Source organism: Dipodomys ordii, unplaced genomic scaffold (assembly GCF_000151885.1).
Source record: "Dipodomys ordii isolate 6190 unplaced genomic scaffold, Dord_2.0 Scaffold44, whole genome shotgun sequence".
NCBI classification, from domain to species: domain Eukaryota; kingdom Metazoa; phylum Chordata; class Mammalia; order Rodentia; family Heteromyidae; genus Dipodomys; species Dipodomys ordii.
In genome coordinates, this window is record NW_012267260.1 from 1,858,178 (window position 1) to 1,879,187 (window position 21,010).

At 48.1% G+C, this 21,010-nt stretch overlaps 1 protein-coding gene across 1 annotated transcript in view; it reads right to left on the reverse strand.

The window, feature by feature from the left end:
• Positions 1-6,777: 6,777 nt before the first annotated feature.
• Hcrtr2 (hypocretin (orexin) receptor 2) overlaps positions 6,778-21,010 on the reverse strand; it is a 48,205-nt gene continuing 33,972 nt past the window's right edge. The window contains exons 3-7 of the mRNA XM_013019060.1: positions 17,381-17,624; positions 15,062-15,177; positions 10,538-10,758; positions 8,763-8,884; positions 6,778-7,007 (exon numbers count right to left, since the gene is read on the reverse strand). Coding sequence (XP_012874514.1) covers positions 6,778-7,007; positions 8,763-8,884; positions 10,538-10,758; positions 15,062-15,177; positions 17,381-17,624 — 933 coding nt within the window. The remainder of the gene's footprint in view (positions 7,008-8,762; positions 8,885-10,537; positions 10,759-15,061; positions 15,178-17,380; positions 17,625-21,010) is intronic.

Here is a 21,010-nt window from a genome sequence, read left to right on the forward strand (position 1 = left end):
TATAGCGTATGGGAGGCCTTGGAGGGGGGCGATGGAGGGGGGCGATGGAGGGGTAATTTGGCTTTATACAGACGTGTATGTTGGAACTGTCCCTGTCCCTCCTTTTGCCAACAATACCCGCGAATCGAATATTTTAAATAAACTATGAAGCAGTCTGTGCTTAGGCGAGTTGGATTTGCACCAGCTGCCAGCAAGTTGCAAACACTGGTTGGTGTCTTCAGTGGGGTACGGTCATGCAGAATAATCGTGCTTATTTAACTATTTCACTAAAAACTCTCTTGTGATGGCTGTTTGCCATAGGTCTCCGTTTCAGCGGCCGAGTCCATGTATCTCTGGCGGAAGCATAATCCTGCTGTGCTTACGAAAGACTGAGTGTTCTCTCATAGAAAAGGTTCTAAATTGATCAGATCGAAATGTTCCATTCAACCAACATTGCCAGCTATTTAAAGAAGAGTAAATCGTCCATGCATGCTTTACCTCACCAAAAAATCCAAAGGAAGCATTTCAAGAGACCACAGTCTATGTTCATAAGGGAATAGGCAGTTTTACAATCAGTGTCATCATAAGACCCCAGGCTTGTCTGCCCCCTGACCAGTTGACAAAGAGATGATTTTCTGGCAAGTTCCGCACAGGGCTGGTTTGGACCTGATGCTGCTGGGTGACCAGTGAGGAAGAGCCGCCCGCAGGACAGCGCAGAGCGCTGCTGACCTGAGACCGACGGCCGCTGTCTTGTTCTTTTTTGTGGCACAGGAGTTTGAACTTGGGGCTTTCAGGGCCTTGGAAGGTGCTCTACTGCTTGAGCCACGCCTCCGGCCCTGTCCCTTCCCTTCTGCGTGGGGTAAGTTCTCTCTCTGGCTCAGGGCCCACCTCAGACTGTGATGCTTCAACTTCTGCCCCCCACACAGCTGGATGTCAGCAGCGAATTGTGACACCTGCACTGTCGAAACAAATTTCTTTTCATGGAAAATGCTTTCTGTCTCAGCCTTCTGAACTCTGTGGTGTCATCGCAGTCCAAAGAGACACAGAATAAAGTCAGAAGAAGGGCGCAAGTTAGAGGTAGGAGGTGAGAGTCCCGTGGCTTTCGACTACCGGCCTGTGCCATCCTTGGGGTGAGATATGAAGCCCAATATTCAGCTTACATATATATATATATATGTATATATACACACACATATATATACACACGCGCATGTGTGTGTGTGTGTAAAAATAAACCACAATTCCTTATAACAGAATGCCCTACAGGGTAAGAATAGATCTTGACATGAGGGACGCAGAGCTCCCTCTGGTGGGATGTAGTTCAAAAGCGACTGTCCAACTGTGCAGAGAAAAAGGCGGTGTTCTAATAAAATATTTTAGTTATGTCGTTGATTTTTACAAACCAGAGGTCATGGCAGAAGGTCTTCAAAGAGAAGGAAAAATACCACATCGCTGTTTTCATCACCCAAGAGGAGCTCTCTTAGCTTTCCCACATGGCAGAGATCAGTGAGTGCAGGCAATTCAGAGACTGTCATCCTCAATATTGATGCATGAAACCGGAGGATGCATAAGGTAAAAAACAGAGAAACAAACAATGAAGAGCTTGTCCAGCTGTAACTGCCTGTAAAACGGGCAACTCAATGGATAAAAACAAGGTGGTGGATGGAAGAGGTAAATCCTGATGAAATTTGTAGTCAAGATCCTTTGATTCTTAGGAAATAATGACGGAATTTTGACCATATACAAGCCCATACTGTACCCTTGTTCCAAATCGCTGTAACTTTATGAATATTGTTGGAAATACGCCAAACAAAAATCAATACAAAGAAAAAAGAGGGAAGGAAGGAAGGAAGGAAGAAGAAAGAGAAAGAAAGAGTGAGCAAGAGCGAGAAAGATGGGAGGAAATACCTCAGGAGACAGAGTCTCTAGAATAGCAGAAGTATGGAACCTAGATATTTGCAGGAGTGAAGAGAAGTAGCTATGCAGCTGAAGATAAGAAAGAGTGAGCTAGGTGAAGAAAGGAAACCTTTCAGAGACCGAGGTAGCAAAGGGATGTTCGCTGCGGGAGCCTCCCTGGCCGGCCTGGTCAGGTAGAGCTAGGCACACTGGCAATGCTGCCTCTTCTGGACCCCTGTGCTTGTAATGCTCTCGTGGTGCCTTTCCCATTCCAGGATGAATATTTTGCACAAGAACAACAAAGATCTTATCCATAAGGACCATGCAAATGAGAGGTATTTACATAACCGGATATAAAGCGAAGATCATATGATCTTCACTTTCTAAGTCATAATCAGATGATTCCCTCTTTCTTCCCCCCTCCCTCTCTGTTTTGTTCCCTGTGGTCTCTGTTTTTGATCTCTGTGCCCTCTGTCCTGTGTGTAAGTTTAGCTGACGTGGGGGAGGGGGAGGGGGATCCCAGGTGAACCAATGCAACAGTGACACTCTCTAGACAGTATGTTGGAAATGAACGGTACAAGTTGGAGGGAGCTCAGGGGAGGGGTGGGATAAAATGATGGAGGAGGTGACACTGCTCATTACCCGACTTATGTAACGGTGACCCCTCTGTACCTCACCTTTATAATAAAATTCAATTTTTAAAAAAGCTGGTTAAACCTCATTCTCAGATAAAAGCTATGTGGGTGATGTTACCTAACCTTCATGAAATATTTTGGTATTCATTTTGACCTTTATTATGCTATCTCCTCTTAGAAACAATATTAAAAATCTTTTGTATCATGATTAGCCCTGGTTATATAAACTTATTGGGGAAAAAATGTTTGAATTTCAAGCACTGCCCCAGAGGGCTTCATCCAGCCCTTACCTACAAAGATCTGACACTAATGATGAGCAAGTAGCCAGCTCCAACCAACACCAGCAGGATTCTTCAGACACTAGAGTGAGCAGAGCGAGTGTGACTGTGTTGTCCCCAGTGTGGTTCTGGCCAGTACGATGGCCCTCTCCCACTGAGCATCTTCACAGTGTGCATGCGTGTGCATGGGTGTGCATGTGTGGGCATGGGTGTGCATGTGTGGGCATCTGGGATCTGACCAGAGACTTCGCCATTGAGATGCAGACCAGCCAGGCACAGAGCACTTCTTTTGCAATGTAATTGTTGGACAGTTGGCATGGTACATACATAGATACAACAGTTACAGAAACACATCACGTGAGACACTGAGAAGACATCTGAACTCCAAAGCTTCTGAAGAAAATTTAAAAGAATACAAATACGTGGCAAATTAGGGAAGGAGGGTCTTCGCCCTAGCCCCCGCTTTTAGTAGGAGTAGTTGTGTAGAAAAAGATTCCCAGTGAGCTCTGGAGAAAGTAGCACTTTTCATGCCTTTGTACTTTGTAGTTGGTGCTCCCTATGGTAACGGAATAGATAGACCTAAATGAATATGATCTCCCTGTTTATATATTGGTTCTAAAGGTCTTTTGCTTCATGCAATTTGAGAACTATTGGAACATAACCTAGTGAAACTCTTTTTTGTTTGACTTGTAGCTTGTAGGAAGTAGAAAAGTCATCTCTTCCAATACCGCTTTTATTACAATGGTGAGTCTGACTTTGTTGAAATGCAATTGGCTACTGTCATGATTTAAATGGAATGTGAAACAACATACTGTTATGCTAGTTTCTTGACTCAAACTGAGTCAAGAAACAAGTCAGGTTTTTGCCATTCTATTACCTCATATTTAAAAATATTCAGATTGTTGAAGTTCAGATGTTACCAGCATAGCTACCATATTCATAAAAACAGTATATGCTGAGAGCAGAATTTAGTATCTTTATCCCTAAAACCATTTGCAACCAACTTCTCAATAATTTGCAACAAGTATCTTCTATCCAAGAACTCTACAAACTTAGAGAAGTTTTAAGTATTTCTTTTTTTCTTCACAAAGCTAGGGACACCTTTCCCCAGGATTGTACAAAGTAAAACACCCAGCTTTAATGGTTTTGTAGAAATCTAAAAAAGAGTGAAGTTCAAATATGTTCTCTAGCACATAAAACCATGAGAGCATCGTTACTTATAACAAAATTTCAGTGACATTGACATCTTACATTAAATCATTGAAATATAGCAGAAAAAATGAGAGGTACATAGTCAATGGATACCATAATTAAGTTCCAACACAGACATCTGATCCGAAGTCTTCTCATTTGTGTTCTTGGCACATAATGAGGTAAGAGGTTGACCCTTGTGATTTCCCAGTAACACTGACAGAATTTACAGCCTGCCGCTCCATCACCATTTGTCTTGGGAAGAATAGCAGACGGATTCCTGGGCTCTCCCACAATCCCTGGGTCCGTGCGTGGGTGGTAGCCCGGGGCCTGGCTTTGTACTTCCCGCATGGTGATGGTGGTTGTCGTGTTTTCGGGAAATACGCATTCTTCAAAGCTATCTGCTTCCACAAAACTCAAAGTTGAGCAGAGGAAATTAGGGGTGGAGACACTGTAGGTCCGTTCTCCAGATCACGCCACAGAGCCTCCTGGGCCTTGTGACCATCCCGCATCTGTACTTCCAGCCCCGAGGCCCTCCCGCTGCAAGCCAGAATCTCTGAGCAAGACGTGGTAGATTACAGGGTCTTCCTTCAGATCTCCAACCAGCTTGATGGTAGAGACGGCGGTGGTTTCTGTGGTAGAGAGCTGTGCGGTTGGAAACCTTATTTTGCATGGGCTGATGCACGGAGGCCTGGAGAGCTACAGATCTTAAGAAACACTTTGGAATCCGGGAAGGCTGCTAAGCGCACACAGTCCCACCCCGGCCCAGAGCCGCTGGCTGGGCAGGCATGGGCAGCGTGGAAGTCTGCCCGTTTAACAAGCTCCGGGGAGATTGGACATCACTGGTTTAGAGCAAATGAATTCTGACCGGGTCTGTCCCACACAAGCCTCCTCTCGGAGTTGGTCTCCTACTCCCTCCTCTCTCTTCCTCTCGCTCTCTCCCACCCTCCCCTTAACCCTCCCACAGCCTCTCATTTGTTTTTTGTCAATAACAAAGACTGCACATATAAAGTGTAAAATACTATTTACTCTGACTCTAACCTGTTACTTGGCTATTAAGGCATATTACTAACGTAATTCGAAGTTACCTTCGAATTTAAGCGCTCACTTTCATCGCACTCTGAAAACTGCAGCTCTCCTTTCATGCAGCATACGTGAGACAAAAAAAATATTCTTGAATGTCCACGGGGAGAAAGGAGAGATTTATAAAGTCTTGCTTTGATGGGCGAGCGCTGAGACTCCGCAGTGTGGCTTTGGAGAGCCTCACGAGACGGGCTTTTCCTTGAGTACTAAAAGGCACAAGGTAATAAAATCCTACATTCTGAGACAGAGAACAAATTGCGGATAATTTTGTACTGTTTTTCTCTGAGATGAGAACAAAGAGTTGGAAAAGTGAAGAGGTGTGTCTCTAGAAGACCGCTCTGTTTTGGGTCAGTGTTTCCTTTTAGCACAAGCAAGGCCTGGCTGTGATCTCCAGCGCAGAGAGCCTCTTTCCCTGAACGCCACGGGGCGGAGGATGTCTGGATCCGAAAAATGGTGCATTTTCTTCAGATTTCCTCAGATTTGAAACATCAGTGCTTTGAATTCCATGCTTCACGTGCACACCAAACACACCGTGTTCTCTTCACTTCTGGAAGCTAAGAAAGAGCAAAGCTCTGTCTCTCCGACCGCCTGGCCACGGCCCCCAGCCCGGAGCAAAGCCACGGCCACAGACCCGGCTCTGTGGCAGGACGGGAGGAGAGCCCAGCAGCACGGCTGCTCTCCCTGGTTGCCTGGCTGCTTCGCCCCGAGCGAGGACCCTCCAGGCGTCTGTGCCCGCATGCCACGCTGTGGGTCATGGCAGGGGGCGTCAAACCGGTCACTGTGCCCTAGACCAGAACTAAGCTACGTCCCCATGTCCGCCTCAGAGCATGGGGACGAGCCTGCAGGCACCCCCCACGGTCCCTGCCGCCCAGCACAGAGGTGCACTCTGCAGACAGGCAATGTTGCTTGTGGGTTAGGAGAATGTTTCCACGCAGGATTTTCCCGACTGTGTGTTCAAGCCCTCCCTCAGAGCTGGAAACTCATATGCGTTCTAGCAGTTTCTACCCAGTTTTTACTTTGACATGGAGCCTTACTGAGTGTGTGTTGGACAAAAAACGTAAGAGACAAGGCAGCTTCAGACCTGAGGAAACTGAGTGACTGGGGGGTGGAATTCGTGGAAAACAAAGTTTAATGGAATCTGTCATGTGTGATGTGCAAAGATAGCTCTTGGATCTCTGTGAATAGTAAGCTTCTGTATATAAATCTTCCCTCGGGAGTCACTGTATAACGACAGTCCTTGACTTTTTGAAAGATTTAAGTCGACTAGCATATGTCTACTGATAACTGAGAATTCAAATGGCTGCTTCTTTTTGCAGCCAAGAGCAAACCATTAAATCACCTTTGACAACCTTGAACGGCCAATTTAAACAGGTAAGTTTAAAAACAGCAAAGCATTATAAAAGGAATGAGAAGGATTCACTTCACTGACGCAGATTTTAACACTTGACCCTAAAAGTGAACTAGCCTCAAAGAAGCTGAGCCGAAGCTTGAACTGCTCATGTGTGGAAGCCAAAAATCGAGAAGTGGTTTTCTACTGGCTTCTTCTTTTTGAAATTTCCAAAAAGCAATGATAAATTTAAAAAAAAAAAGAAAAAAGATCAATAATCGTTTCAGCCTCTGATCCCGGGGATAGCAAAACTATGTACAGAGATGTTTGTTTGTGTAAAAAGCGTGGTGTGGCCAGGGTCACGGGCGGACGCGTCTTGGCGTCTCCTCTACCGGTCCTGCGGCGGGCCCGCCCCGTTGGCGGCCGGCAGCGTGCTGAGGCTGGTGAGCAGCACCTGCTCTGACAGTCTGGACAAGTTCTCCAAGTTGCTGATCTGCGTGGTCAGGGACTTCCTGCTCTCGGTGCTGGTCCTACCCCGGGCCAGCCGGTCTTCCTGGCCATGGCCAATGCCCAGACAACAGCAAGAAAACGCAGCTTTGAATTCCTCCCGGAACTTGCCTGGGAAACCAGGGAGAAAGAAAGAAAAAGGAAGCAGGATAAAGTTTTTCACCCAGGGTGGGCAGGGCCTGAGCAAGCCGAACTAACCATGCAGAGATGGAGAGAAATGGGAAAAGGAAGTTCATTTGTGTGTGTGTATGTGGAAGCGTGGTAAGCTCATGAAATAATGACATACAAGAATAAGCTCCTAGCTGGGTGCCAGTGGCTCACGCCTGTCATCCCAGCTACTCAGGAGACTGAGATCTGAGGATTGCGATTCAAAGCCAGCCTGGGCAGGAAAGTCCATGAGACTCTTATCTCCAATGAACCACCAGAAAACTGGAAGTGTGGCTCAAGTGGTAGAGCACCCGCCTTGAGCTGAAGAGCTGAGGGACAGTGCCCAGGCACAGAGTTCAAGCCCCATGACCAACAAAAAAAAAAAAAAGAAAGAAAGAAAAAAAAAAGTAAAAGGCATGCCTCTTAATGAAATACCATGTGAAGGTTGCTTCATATATCAGTTTGTGCCTGCTTGAATCAGGCTAAATATAGCCCAGGTTCTCAAACAGTTCAAGTTCTGTCTTGCTAGCTGTTTAAATTATGCAGTATGATATTGTCACCTGCAGTTACCTTAATGTGCAATAATACCCGCAAGAACTTCTCTTTCCTGAGAAACTATAACTTAGAATCTACCAAGCTGCTCAATGCATCCTCTAAATCAACAAAACAAAGCAAAACACTGGCTCAACCAGGAAGCCAAGAAATGGAGTTGGAAGATGCAGATAAGCGATTAAATGTGTAATAAAATGAACTTCTATTTCAACATGCAGAATTGCTATCTACATGGAAATAAATCCAAGAAAGGAAATAGAATAGAGAAAGAAAAATGCCCCCCTAAAATGTGGCTAATGAAAACACAGTTCTAAAATCAACAAGGCAAATGTAAATATAACAATTGTTATTGAAATGTTAAGATTCTATTGAGTCTATAATGCCTTGGGTTGAGTAAACCCTACATGCGTAAGTGGGTGTCTCTCTGTCCATATGGTATGTTTGTGGTCAGAGAGAACGCTTGAGGTAAGCAGGGTAAGCAGACCCGCAGGAGAAACACCTCTGAGTGGAGACGGTCTATGAGTGGAGACGGTCTCTGAGTGGAGACGGTCTATGAGTGGAGACGGTCTCTGAGTGGAGACGGTCTATGAGTGGAGACGGTCTCTGAGTGGAGACGGTCTCTGAGTGGAGACGGTCTATGAGTGGAGACGGTCTGGCTCAACCTTCTTTAGGCTACGTGGTTGGGTAAAAGGACAATACACCAAAGCCAAGCTGACACACTTAAAACATTCTCAACCATGATGCTAAGCTATGCCATGGGAGACTGGTTGCTAGTCATGTCTCACAACTTTCCGCTTGCCACATGTTTTAACACTGTGTGGGTTTTACTAGGATAAACTAACTTGGGAAGTTTTCTCTGATGAGTTAGGTAGTGAGTATTTCATTTCCTAAAAGAATAAACTCTTCTACAGGCAGGCATGGCGGTGCACACCTGTAGTCCCAGCACTCCAGAGGCTGAGATGGAAGGATTTTGAGTTGGACGCCTGTTTGGACTATATGGTAAGACCCTGTCTCGAAAATCCAGAGCAGACAGCAAGAGCCAATATGTTGAATGCCAATCAAGTCAGGGCAGAGCATGATTCAAAGCCCTGCCGCAGCTTTTTCTGCCCTACCAGCCTCCCAGCCCCACCAGCATCCCCCGGGTTGGGGAAAACCGCGCAGGCTTACCACTGAGGAAATTATAAATAATTGGGTTGGCAGCACTGTTGGCATAGACCAGCCAGTGTGAGAAGGTAAACCAGGCGTACACGGTCTCTCTGTCCTCCGTGTGGGCGAACATCCCAAAGACCCTGCAGGAAGGAAGTGGAGACAGGGATCGGAGGTGGGCTGGTGCAACTCTTCCATGATTACACCCCCACCGAGCGGGGCTGGACCCCCCCCTGACCCCCCCCCCCCCCCCCCCCCCCCCCCCCCCCCCCCCCCCCCCCCCCCCCGCCCCCGCCCCCCCCCCACTGACCCCGCCCCTCCTGCCCGCTCCCCTCCCCCGCCTCTGATTTGTGTGCTTGTTTGTTGTTTGTTTTCCAGGATGCAACAGAGGGGATAGAAAGGAACTTCTGGACATGCTACAGAGACCTGGAAGGTTGTACTCGAATGAGATGACTGAAGTTACATTCCCAGGGAAGCTGAACCTGTGCTTGTATGAGCGGCAGATTGAAAAGGCAAACGTGACAAACTTGGGCAAATCTAGACAAACTCCTTTCTTATAAAAATATATGAAGAGGGGCTGGGAAGGTGGCTCAGTGGTAGAGCGCTTGCCTTGCATGCATGAGGCCCTGGGTTCGATTCCTCAGCACCACATAAGCAGAAAAAGCCGGAATTGGTGGCTCAGCTATAGAGTGTTAGCCTTGAGCTGAAGAGCTGAGGGACAGCGCCCAGGCCCAGAGTTCAGGCCTCACGACAGACAATATATGTATATATATATATATATATATATATATATAAAATATGTATTTATATATGAAGAAAATAACTATTTTCAAGATGATTTTTCCAACTTCACTTTTTACTTTTTGGAAAAAAGCAGAATGCTCAAAACCTCTAAAAATGTTTTAAATCAAAGACTTTTCCCTTAGGCAAATATTTATTTTCTTTGGAGAGAAAGGTATTTAATTGGGTAGCCTCAGGGAAGCATTCCTGACAGGTAGGGTTTAGAAAAGGAGGAAGGAAGGGGAAAGCGAGGGAGGAAGGAGGGGGGAAGGGGAAAGCGAGGGAGGAAGGAGGGAGGGAAGGAAAGCGAGGGAGGAAGGAGGGAGGGAAGGGGTACGCATTGTGCGCTGTTTCCATGACCTCACTGACTTCTAATAATTCATTTATGTTTAATGCTCACAACTGAAAACTAAACATTCGTGTGTGTGTGTGTGTGTGTGTGTGTGTGTGTGTGCCAGTCCTGGGCCTTGAACTCGAGGCCTGGGCACTGCCCCTGAGCTGTTTTGCTAGCACTCTACTACTTGAGCCACAGCTCCACTTCTGGCTTTTTAGTGGTTAATTGGAGGTTCGAGTCTCATGGACTTTCCTACTGGGGCTTTGGATTGCAATCCTTAGATCTCAGCCTCCTGAGTAGCTGAGCTGACAGGCAGGCATGAGCCACTGGGGCCTGACCTGTTTTTATTCTTTAAAAAGGCTTATTTCATGTTTGTCTTGGAAACAATAGCTCAATAGCTCAATGGTCCCAATGATACTTCTTTAAAGAAGAAGACAACTGTCAGCTGTGGTGGAAGCTGTTTGTTTGTATATTGTTTTCGCATGCTCATTTTGCCATTGGAACTTTTTCTACTTCTAAAGACTTGCAGTTTGCTCAAGGATGTCACCGCAGGAGTCTGCACAGACAGAGCACAGAGTCTGAGCTCTCTGAGGGGAGCAATGTGGCCCGACAAGGTGTCCAGGCTGACACTTGGCTGTTTCTCCAGTCGCAGCCGCCGCCGCCGCCACAGCTCTCCCCTCACCTTTTCAGCATGTTGAGGATGCTGATGGGCAAGTAGCACACGGCAAACACCAGCAGCACCACCATGAGCATGCGCGCCGTTTTCCTCCTGGCTTTGATCTGCTTTACTTCGGCGGCTGCGGCGCTGACCCGGGGCCTGGGCTGGTGCCCCGGCCGCTGAGCCTGTAACATGGGCTGCAGGGGCTTCCATTTCCTCTGAACCACGGAGGAGGCGCCAGGAATCTGAAAGCAGAGAGGCCCTTCAGGATGCTTGACTGAGTACCCTCCACTGGAGAGAAGCTGGACCAGCGCGAGACAGTTGTGACAGGGTCACACAGAACAGCGAATTAAGAAAGGGGGTGGGCCGGTAGCTGCACTATTGTGTTAGAAATCCTAGATCCTGCGGTTCTGAATTTTATGACACAGAAGGAAAACCCAGCATGTAACTGAGAAAGTACCCTGAACTGATTTTTTCCCCATGCATCACTACTGCCCTGTGCTGCTGTGTGGAGAGAGAGGACCTTGCAGCCCACCTCCCAGCGGCTCACCGATGGACAAAGCCAGGCTCTGACCAGAAGGGGCAAAGATCTAAGAAGTCGTTGGCTGTGGTTTACAATGTGCGTCTATCATGGTGTTTGGTGTGTTCACACAGTGAGACTGAGGATCGGCAGTCATCTTCCATCGGGTTTCCTAACTCACTAGGATTCGGGACAGTTCCGTGCCATGGCTTGTGCCTTTCCGTTTCTTCTGACGGGTCGGTGAGGATGGCAGGGTAAAGTGTTCGAGGGAGGTTCCACGCTCGTGAAGAGGTCGCGGGGAAAGCCGGGAAGCTCAGCATGTGCCACTCCCGAGAGGAAAGCGCGCCGCCGTGCGGTAAGAGCGTACCGCCCGAGTGTGTCTGTGCACACCAGGAGGACCCACAGGGGCCCGTGTCTCCCAGAACAGAGCAGCGGTGGCTTGGGTTTAGTTTTTGACACCACAGGATCAGAGTGCCCCAGATAATCTTTAATGGTAAGATCAGAGTTTTACTTCGATGTGTACGTAGAGGAAATGATGGGTTTCTTTGGCTGTCTTCTACCCCTGAAGAGCAGGCATCTGACCCAAATGGAATCCCGCCCTTCTGGAGGAAGTAAGGCCTCCTTCCTCACCCGGCAGGCTCTGGCATGGAGAGAGTGCTCCCGGCACCTCAGTAACCCAGCCCCGGCTTCCAACCCACCCTGCGGTGGGGGCAGACCTGACCTCTTCCTCTTCTGTGCCTCTCTTTTCCAGGAGTTTGTTTTTTAAAGACAACTAAAGAGATGCAGTGGTGACCCTGGGGAGAGAACCGCAGTGTGAAAGCTGCTAACTGGTCTCGAACTGTTTGACATGATCTCAGGGAGATCATGCGCACTTCTGCAGTGCTGGTACCAAGTGCTCCCGGAGGACGGAGCATTCTGCCTCTGACGGCCCCTGTCAGTGTCAGAGAGGGCGACATACAGAGAAGCTGCCAGCAGCTGCAGGGTGCAAACAGACAAACGGACCGGCTTCAGATGGACCAGTACAGGTGCCTGGCACTTGGCTTGTGATGATGACCTTCACAAGGTCAGAGGAGGCTTTGTTTCCCAGCTCCTCAGCCTCGCTCTTGTAAGTTGTACAGGAAAACTGCATATCTGGAGGAGAACTTGGTCTGAAGTGGATAGGGAGTCTAGTTTTAGGCACAAATGTAAAGCATTTTATGAGATTCAGTCAGTTTAAAGAATGTTTTCTTAGTGGTGTTATTGAGGATTACAGCCCAATCTAAACAAGGTACTTGGATTGATGCTTGTTTGATCTCAATAGTTAGATAGATAGATTAGATAGATAGATATAGATATAATAACAATCTTTGCTCTAGTACAGCTTTGTCCCTCCCCCGCCCCACTTCCTGTGATTAGGTGTTGGTAGATCATAAGCTGAACCTTCACAATTTTATAACTATTGCTTTCTGTGATTGCTTTTCAATCCTCATATGAAAGAAACTACACGCAGGTGTGTCTCTGCACCATCTTTTGTGTTCGCCTCTGCTCCTGCTCTGTTTCTGTGCGTGATTTGAGTTGTGTCTGTGTACAACCCTGCCATTCTTTCCATCTCCTCCCATGCTTGTGATTCCTGTGTTAACCTCTCTGGGAAGGTCGTTGAAGAATGCAAGCATAGCAAGCGATGGTGGAGCGGCTGAGAAGAGCAAGGTCTCTCAAAAGCTGAAATGACAGGTTTTGGAGCCTCTCAGTGCTCAGTAGATATCTCCGGCACAGATTGACAGAAGTTCTTGTGCATGCTGAGACTTAGATACTGTGTCAAGCAGAGGCGTGGGTCTGGAAAACACGTGCACAGGAGTCCAAGCCGGGAAGAAGACATTCTTGAAAACAGGAGTTTCAGAGAAGGGCCTGTAGTTTTCTGATTGAGTTTCCTGTGTCATATTGTCAGAGAGAGAAGTTAAATAACTGGTTCTAGCAGAGAACAAACTGGCTCTTTAATGAAGCATGAAATTCTTGAGAAAGTCAAACCAGGACACAGAGTTTGCCCTAAGAGTCTCGGGGTAGACAACAGATTCCACACATCTCTGCAGTTTTAAGCAAATAGGGCAGGCCTTCCATTTGGCGGTTCGTTTACTGGCCTAATGGCTCACAGGGCACCATACAACTCCGTTTAAGATACTAACAGTTGGAAATTGAGAATTGCTCAAGCAGAATTCTACATAATTACCCATTTGGGGTTAATTTACTTTATTGTGACCGCTGAAGAGCTCAGACCAACTTGCTATCATCCTTTCCAATCTGTTTTGTAAATATTTTAGTTCATCGTCTGGGCGCTTGACTGCAGATCTTCTGAATGGCGTGCCTTGTACTGATTGGAACAATTCATCAGAAAGAATGTGGATGACTTCTAAACCTGTAATGCAATGTGGAATCTAGTGTAGACTTGGCAGAGCTGAGCACCACCAATTTAAGTAAAAAGACAATTGCTTGGTATCGTGTAAATACTTTGCAAATGTCCGCTGTGTTCCGGACACAGGCAGGGTGGCAAAGCGGGCATAACAGCTTGGATCCAGGATCATCCATTTTCATAGGCTTTTTCCAGATCACCTAGCTACAGCTCATCAAAGATCTCCACCGCCCTGGAAGGGGTCAGAGAATATTTCCCTCCCTCAGAACGGAATTCGTGTGTAGACCGCATGTGTGTGTCACCGCAGAATAACCAACGGTGAAAGGACTCAGCCAAGCTGGGAGAAGTCTGGACACCAGCCCCCAGAGTGCCCTGCGATGCGTGGGGCTGGCTGCGGGGCCGGGAAGAGACGCTGGAGAATGCTGCGGCCATGATCAGAAACCGCCAGCCACGTGTGAGAGTCGCGCCCGTCCCCGCTACCGATGCTGTGGGTTGGTTTTGATGTTTGTTTGTTTACTTCAGTTGAAGAACTTGAGAGATCCAAGTTGAATAAGCTTGGCCCCGGGTTGCACTTACAAGGTTATAAGGCCAATGCCTTCTTTGAAAATATAGAGACAAAGAAACGCTTCGGTCATTATGAGACATGCAGGGTTGTTCACAAGTAACACGGCCGGTCAGATGTGATCTTGAAAACGGCCTCGAGAAGCAAGGGCTGAATGAAATGTCAGATAGTTGAACCAACTGTTAGCTTCACTAATGCTGAAGAACACTTCAGAGGAAACAGACAGAGCACGGCTTCCCACTAAGCCGAGACTCTCGAGGCCCTGGCAATAATCTCGGAAAAGGTAGGTGCACATCTCTTTTAAGCATTCTGTCATTTCAAGATGCAGCTTGCTAAAAATAAGAATCTGAGCCGCCTTACTTCTCTATGCTCTGTGAAGCTGTTCCTGTGTTTGCTGGTGATTTTCTTCAAGTCATCAAGGTTCAGCGTAGCCCTGGATTAAAGGCCCCTCCGTACTCACTTGCTCTAGCCTCCTGTGCAGCTGTTGTCAGGAGGATTTGCTCTCTGCGTGAGCGTATGCAACTTCTCTAGATTGTCAGGCGTCGGTGACATAGACTGAAACGTGCAGCCTTGTGCAGGACAGATACACAAAGGCACCCGCTGGATGAACTGTGCGTGGATGTGTACAAGCCTTCAGAGATGCGGCCGAATTCTCTAACCAGTGTCCATACACCAATGCAGAGTCGTGCACATGGGTTAAAATTCTAAGTTATGCCTGATTTTTCAGCTTTTCTAGAAATGAGATCTTTTAAATTACATATTTAACTCATAGGCTAAGAGGTGTTATATAAATCTCATAAAAGCCAATCTTTTAGATTTAGAGGTTTGGGACACATTAAGTGGATTTTTATTCATGATTGCTCATAAAAAGCTAAATTAGTCCTGTTACTCCTGGACTAACATCAACCCGGATAATCACTGAGATTGAACTTTTAGTATTATTCATTTCAAGTCCTCAAGGCATGACTGAGAACCTTCCCTGAAAGTCAGCATAAAGCAAAGGCGAGGCACGAAGCACCGGCGCCCAGGGGCTCCGCGCACAGTGCATCCGCTGAGGGCGGAGGAGAGAGCGGTCTCACCTACCTGTCGGCACCAGAGTTTCCGGAATATCTGCAGGTACGCCAGCACCATGAGGCAGAGCGGGGCCATGTAGGTCACCAGGAAGAAGCAGGTGTGGTACATCCTCGGGTAGATGTCACCTGGGACGGAAAGCAAAAGCACCATCAGCTCACACGCGAAACTCACACATCTTCTTCAAAATAAAGAAACTTCCCTGAGCGTTTCCTTCAGAGGTGGATTCGCCTTCCTTAGGAGGTCATTAGCACACGACAGAGAAGCAGAAAATAGCTCCCTCCTGGACCACGCACCTTCCCGCACGGCGCGTGCGTGTGTGCCCAGGCCCGGTGCCCAGTTCTCAGCCCCTGGGCTGTCCCCGCAGAAAAGCAGCAACTGGCCAGTCTTCCTTTGCATTGCCACGGGCTGCTCAAAGTCACGTGTCCGTTAATGAAAAGCGTTCCTAAGCCGTGGCTCGCAGGGCAAGGTGATGGTGTGTGGAGTGGCTGGGAAGACACACCATTTCTTTTTACGCGCCGTGTGTCCACGTGTGCACAGGTGCGCACCGCCTGTGTTTCTGATCAAAGGGGGGCTTTGGGGGCCTTTGATTTTTAACGCGGGGTGGGCATTTTCTCTCTGTATGCGCCTCACTTCTCAGGATGTGTACCTCAGGGGTTTAGTGACTTTGAAATTCATCATTAATCCTAGGTGCCCAGGGGAACCGGCACACAGCGGACATTTGATTAGACGCAGTTATTTGACTGACGGTGTTATGGCTCACTATTCATCTTTTAGCACCTCTCAGATATGTTTATGGCCGTACTTTTCATTCTGCTCTTGTTTTATGGGTGCCGGGAGTTGAGCCCAGGGCTCTGTCTGTGGTGGGCATGGGCTCTGCCCAATACTTTTTTTTTTTTTAATGCTTTAGGAGCTATGCTGGTTCATGAGAAGAGCACTGCTGGCTGCACACCTTCACCACGATCGAGTGCTGGACACGGGGACTCCTAGACATATGCCATGGATAGTGACTCAGTAACTCAGCAGCCTTTCAACTGAATACATATGTGCTCTGCTGTGTTTCATTTTGACCCTGGTATTGGCATGGACTTTCATTCCATTTCACAAGTGGAGGATAATACTATTACGTCCACGGATGTTAGCTTTTCATTACCCCAGAAAAGTGAACAACGAAGGCCAGATTTTATAATCAAACCAAGGGCAATGGCTAGGTGGCCGCCTGGCAGCTGCCATGACACGGGGCGCAAAGGTGGATGGCGTTGCGATATTGAGGAAGCCTGCAGTCGTGCTCACTGGTTACATTTCTGTGCATATTGATGGGTTCTGTGTCTCGTGTGTTTATGAGTTTTTGCCCCCTATGGTCTTCATTCCATAGTTTGTCATCTGGAGTCAGTTGAGTTTGAGTCGAATATTCTCCTTCTGAACCCCTGTCTTCCTCTTTGGGTCCTCACTGGAGTTTCAGCAGGGCCCACCGGTGCTGCCGCTGCCGCTGAAGTCTCGGAGACCTATGGGGGGGGCAGTGTGTCTTTTTAAAAAGCCTCTCTCTCCCACCCCTCACCTGCTTTCAAGTTTGTCCTGTAAAACCAGCCGGTTACATAAGCCGTGATGGAACTGCAGCAGCTCAAGGGCAGGAGCAGCAAATGACTCCCCTTTGAAGTGCTCCAGGCCCAGCAGTGGCCGGTAGGCCGGATTCAAAGGGCGGAAGGTGCCCTCAGCCCTTCCCAGGCACCCGAGGGGCTTTGAGCTTCTATTTATCTAGAAGAAAGTCTCCCATGAGCTTTCTGCATAAGCTAATATTCGTGTGAAGCCTGCTACCTGTGCAGGCCTGGTGTGAGTGTGAAGCCTGCTACCTGTGCAGGCCTGGTGTGAGTGTGAAGCCTGCTACCTGTGCAGGCCTGGTGTGAGTTTGACGGGCAGCTTTCGGTCCTCCTTGCCACTGCTGTGATAGTTTGAGTTTTGAACAGAGAGGGAGCAGCTCGCTCTGTGGCTGGTGGGCTTCCACGTCGTCAGGGACTGTGCAACTGGCTGTTCACTGTGGATTTCAGCAAGGAGCACTCGTGGGGAAAAATGCTGATCAAGCGAAAGGACCCTTTCAGACTAGGAGAGATTGCTCCAATAAGGAGATCCTATTGATGAATGTGTGTGTGGGGGGGGTGTTGGGGAGATGGTGGTCTTAATTCCTCATGTCCAGCTTCGAGTGGACACTAATTGCAAACCTGAGATGTCAGGCATGCTGAAAGCATCTCCCAGTGCTTTCTGCACCCGACAAGCCATGGCTTCCGTGAGTTTCATGGCGTTTCCGCAGAGCCACGCGAGCCGCCGCACACTCACCGCCCCAGCGCTCATCGCACACGGTGAACAGCATGGTCTTGTTGGCCAGGCCGGGGAGCATGCTGCTGCACTCCATGACCACGGCCTGCGGGATCATGATAACGCACGACACCACCCAGATGAGCACGATGCTGTTGCGCGCCCGCTTGGCCGTGCTCTTGAACATCAGCGGGTGGCAGATGGCGTACCACCGGTCCAGGGCGATGCAGCTCAGCGTGAGCACCGACACCGACACCGACACCGTCTGGGGGGAGAGAACACAGCCCACGTCGGCCACGGGCTCCTGGCCAGGCCCAAGAGGCCACGGTCAATCGACAATTCAGATTTGCTGAAGGAAATTCCGGCAAGCGATTCCTACTCTAAAAACATACTATGTCAACGAGGGAGGGAACCTCCCCTCTCCCCCACCCCCCGCCCCCCGAAACGCAGTGGTAGAAAACTACGTGTTTCCTCATGGACATGAAGAGGAGGATGTGCAAACTTTGCAGTCTCGTCAAACGTTTGACTTCCTTTGTGGACTGAATGGGTTTTGCTTTTCAGCTTTTCTACCCATAGGGGAATCCGTTGTTAGGAAGGAAGAGAGAAGATGTGTATGTTTATGTTGAACTGTGAAACTCCTTTCCACTTAAAGAGGTATCCTTGCTTTTAATTGTCATGTGGGAATTTGACGGGAATTACGTCTATCTACCATGTATAAATCACGGGTATGTCATTTCATAGTCTCAGGTAGGAAGGGGTATCTGTATGTTTGTTGATTTCCCACATAGTGCATGCAAAGAAAACACGATTCACGCCTGGAGGAGTTCTGTGCAGAGACCTCTGTGCTGTCATCGCTCTCTGATCATAAAATCACCTTACCTTGGAAAACTGGGGAGGCACCCTCAGCAGCACAGAGTTCTTCCCTTTGGAACAATGTTAACATTTTAAACATGCCCAGCCACCCTCTGGGCCAATTACATTTAATATTTTGTTCTACTCTGATGGGCTGTGAGATTCTAGAGAGAGGTGAGATTCTACCGACTCAGTGGTACACACACCTGCGTTTGCTATTATTTATTAGGATTATTATAATGATGGTGATAACCTTACGATCAACTCTCTCTTTCCTCCTAGAGTCTGGAGTTCTAGATGTCCATGGAATCAGGCTGCTTCAGCAAGCACAGAAGAATATTGACTTACCCCAGGGTTGCAGATTCTCAGATGCTAATTTCATTCTAAGTGTCGGGTTACATGGAGGGACTCCATCAAAGAGAACTCTGGACTCCTGAGAGATCCCTAGCGCCATGCTGCGCTCCTGCTTCTGTCTGTCTCTGTCTCCATCTCTCTCCTCTGTCTTCAATTAGTGCATGCCCTACCCCCACCAAACTCCAAGCCTTCCCAGCAAATAGTCTGGTGCACCTCTGGCTGCCAGACCCCAGTCAAACCTGGGAGCAGGAATGCTGTGCACAGCTGCTCCGGAGAGCGAGTGGGCCAGGGCTGCATTGATCCTCCCTGACGATTAGCAGTGTGAAGCGTTCGTCAGGCTGGGTGGTGTGTGACCCACCAACTCTAACCAACGGGAGCGAGTGAGTGCCGGTCTCCCGACGGCTGGTGAATGGCAGCAATCCTGTCCTGACAGCTCACCGACACCGTTAGCTGCGCTGCTTCTGCCGCACCGCACTGGTCTGACTCACACAGTGCAATGAGTCCACTGGATGGGACGGAGGAGTGCGTCCAAGGCACCCTGGATGTCCAGGCATTCACTATTCCCTGTTCCGACTGCCATACTTGCAGGCGTGTGAGACACAATAGTGTGCGATGAACACCCAGCTCCTAGGAGGCCTTTGTCTGGGATGTAAGCTGTCACCCCGTGGTGAGTGTAAGGAGCGCTGGGCTCCGGCTGGTGCGTTTCTGGGTGTCTCTGTCATTGAGACTCTGACATCCGCTTGTGACAGTGTGGTCGCAAGGAGCGAGTCTCACGTGGATTGTGGACATTGTAGTGGCCTGAGACGGAGGGGCGTTCTCAGCCTCTGCCACAGCACGCCGAGCGTGCAGCCTGGGATGTCATCCTCCGAGGATGACCTGGCTTCAGGTTAGCACGTAGGTGACCAACACGATCTCACCGGCACACGGTGATGGGCACGGAGAGATTAGAGCAGGTTAAAATCCCACAGAGACACCGGGCGGCCTCCCTGCCTCCCTGCCATCTACCACCTACATTTTACTTGGGTTTTGTTCATCATCTCCTGGAATTTTCTATGCTGGGCCTATTCCACAGTTAAAAATATAATTCACTCTCTACAAAGAGCGAACTGCTCTGGTCGGTGACTGGAATACTGACAATCATTCAGCTAATAGCCTAATAAATGTTAATGGTCTTGGAATTATAGAACTATTAAAGATCTAAAAGGGTCATTTTCATTCTGCAGCTAAGCTTTATTTCATTTGTGAAGTTTTTAAGTTGTTTGGGTACTTGCCAGAATGTTACAGTATATCACTCATAAATCTAAAGCTTGCATTATATTTAGAAGAAAAAAAGAGCACATAAAATACAGCAAACTAGCAAATGCTCAAAGAATTTTAAATATGCCAAGATAACTTGAAAAATTGACTGGGTGTTACATAATATATATTTCAATTATAGGGAAAAGGAGCAATGCGTATGGATAATTTACCAGTGCCTGGATTTCCTCGTGCATTTATACCCTTCTACCAAGAGGAAATATTGGGCAAGATAATGGATGGATCCATTCTTTTCCATTCTGTGCTTGCTTATTAGTTTTACACTTGGCCTGAGGAGGAGCAATAATCTATGGAGTCAATTAGACTGGGTATTGTTTAAGCAGATGCAGACAGAATTTCTCTGGAGATGAAGATGTCCCTTTGGCTGTAGGGCTTTTAATAAGCTGTATGGTGTGAAAGAATTTAAGATAGCCTCACGCATTACACTGTCTGCTGGTTACACAATGCTGCGGCCATGTTGTCTTGGGTGCTCACAGGAGACCAAGATACTTGCTCCTAAGAGACTCAGATACTTGCTCATCAGCACGGCCTTGCTGTGCATCCGAACAAGATGGCGGCTCTGACGTTTCTGGTTCACAGATAACAGGAGCTATTCTCAGCCGGTTGTAACTGGGGGCAACTGGATCCATCTTGGATCCTTAGCATTTCCAACCAGGGGATAATTGGAGCCAGGAAAATAGACTTTGCTAGACGTCTCACAGAACTGGCAAAATATCGACTGTCTGACTTACAGTTTACCCCCGTCTCTATGTAAACGCCACTGGGAGCCTCTATTTATAACTGCTTTTAAGAATGTGTCTCCAGGTTCTTCCTTGAATGCTTCTCTCTAAGATCTGCCACCTTCATTTGTGGCCACACTCCTGGCCTCCAGCTGGGAGACCCAAGCTCACCTTACAGTTAAAAATCAGGTTTGCACCCTTGAGGCTTATACCTCCCACGGCATTCCCACCCTTCCACACGTAACCTCTGACCTTAAACATGGCCAGTTCTCTGTAGACGCTGACGATCTCTTTCTGATAATGGAAGCTTATTTGGTCAGCCTGGGAATGTTGTACTCAGCACTGGGAGATGGGAGGGAGTGAGGACGAGGGGGGGTTTGGGGGAGGGGGGACAAGATGACAGTGAGAG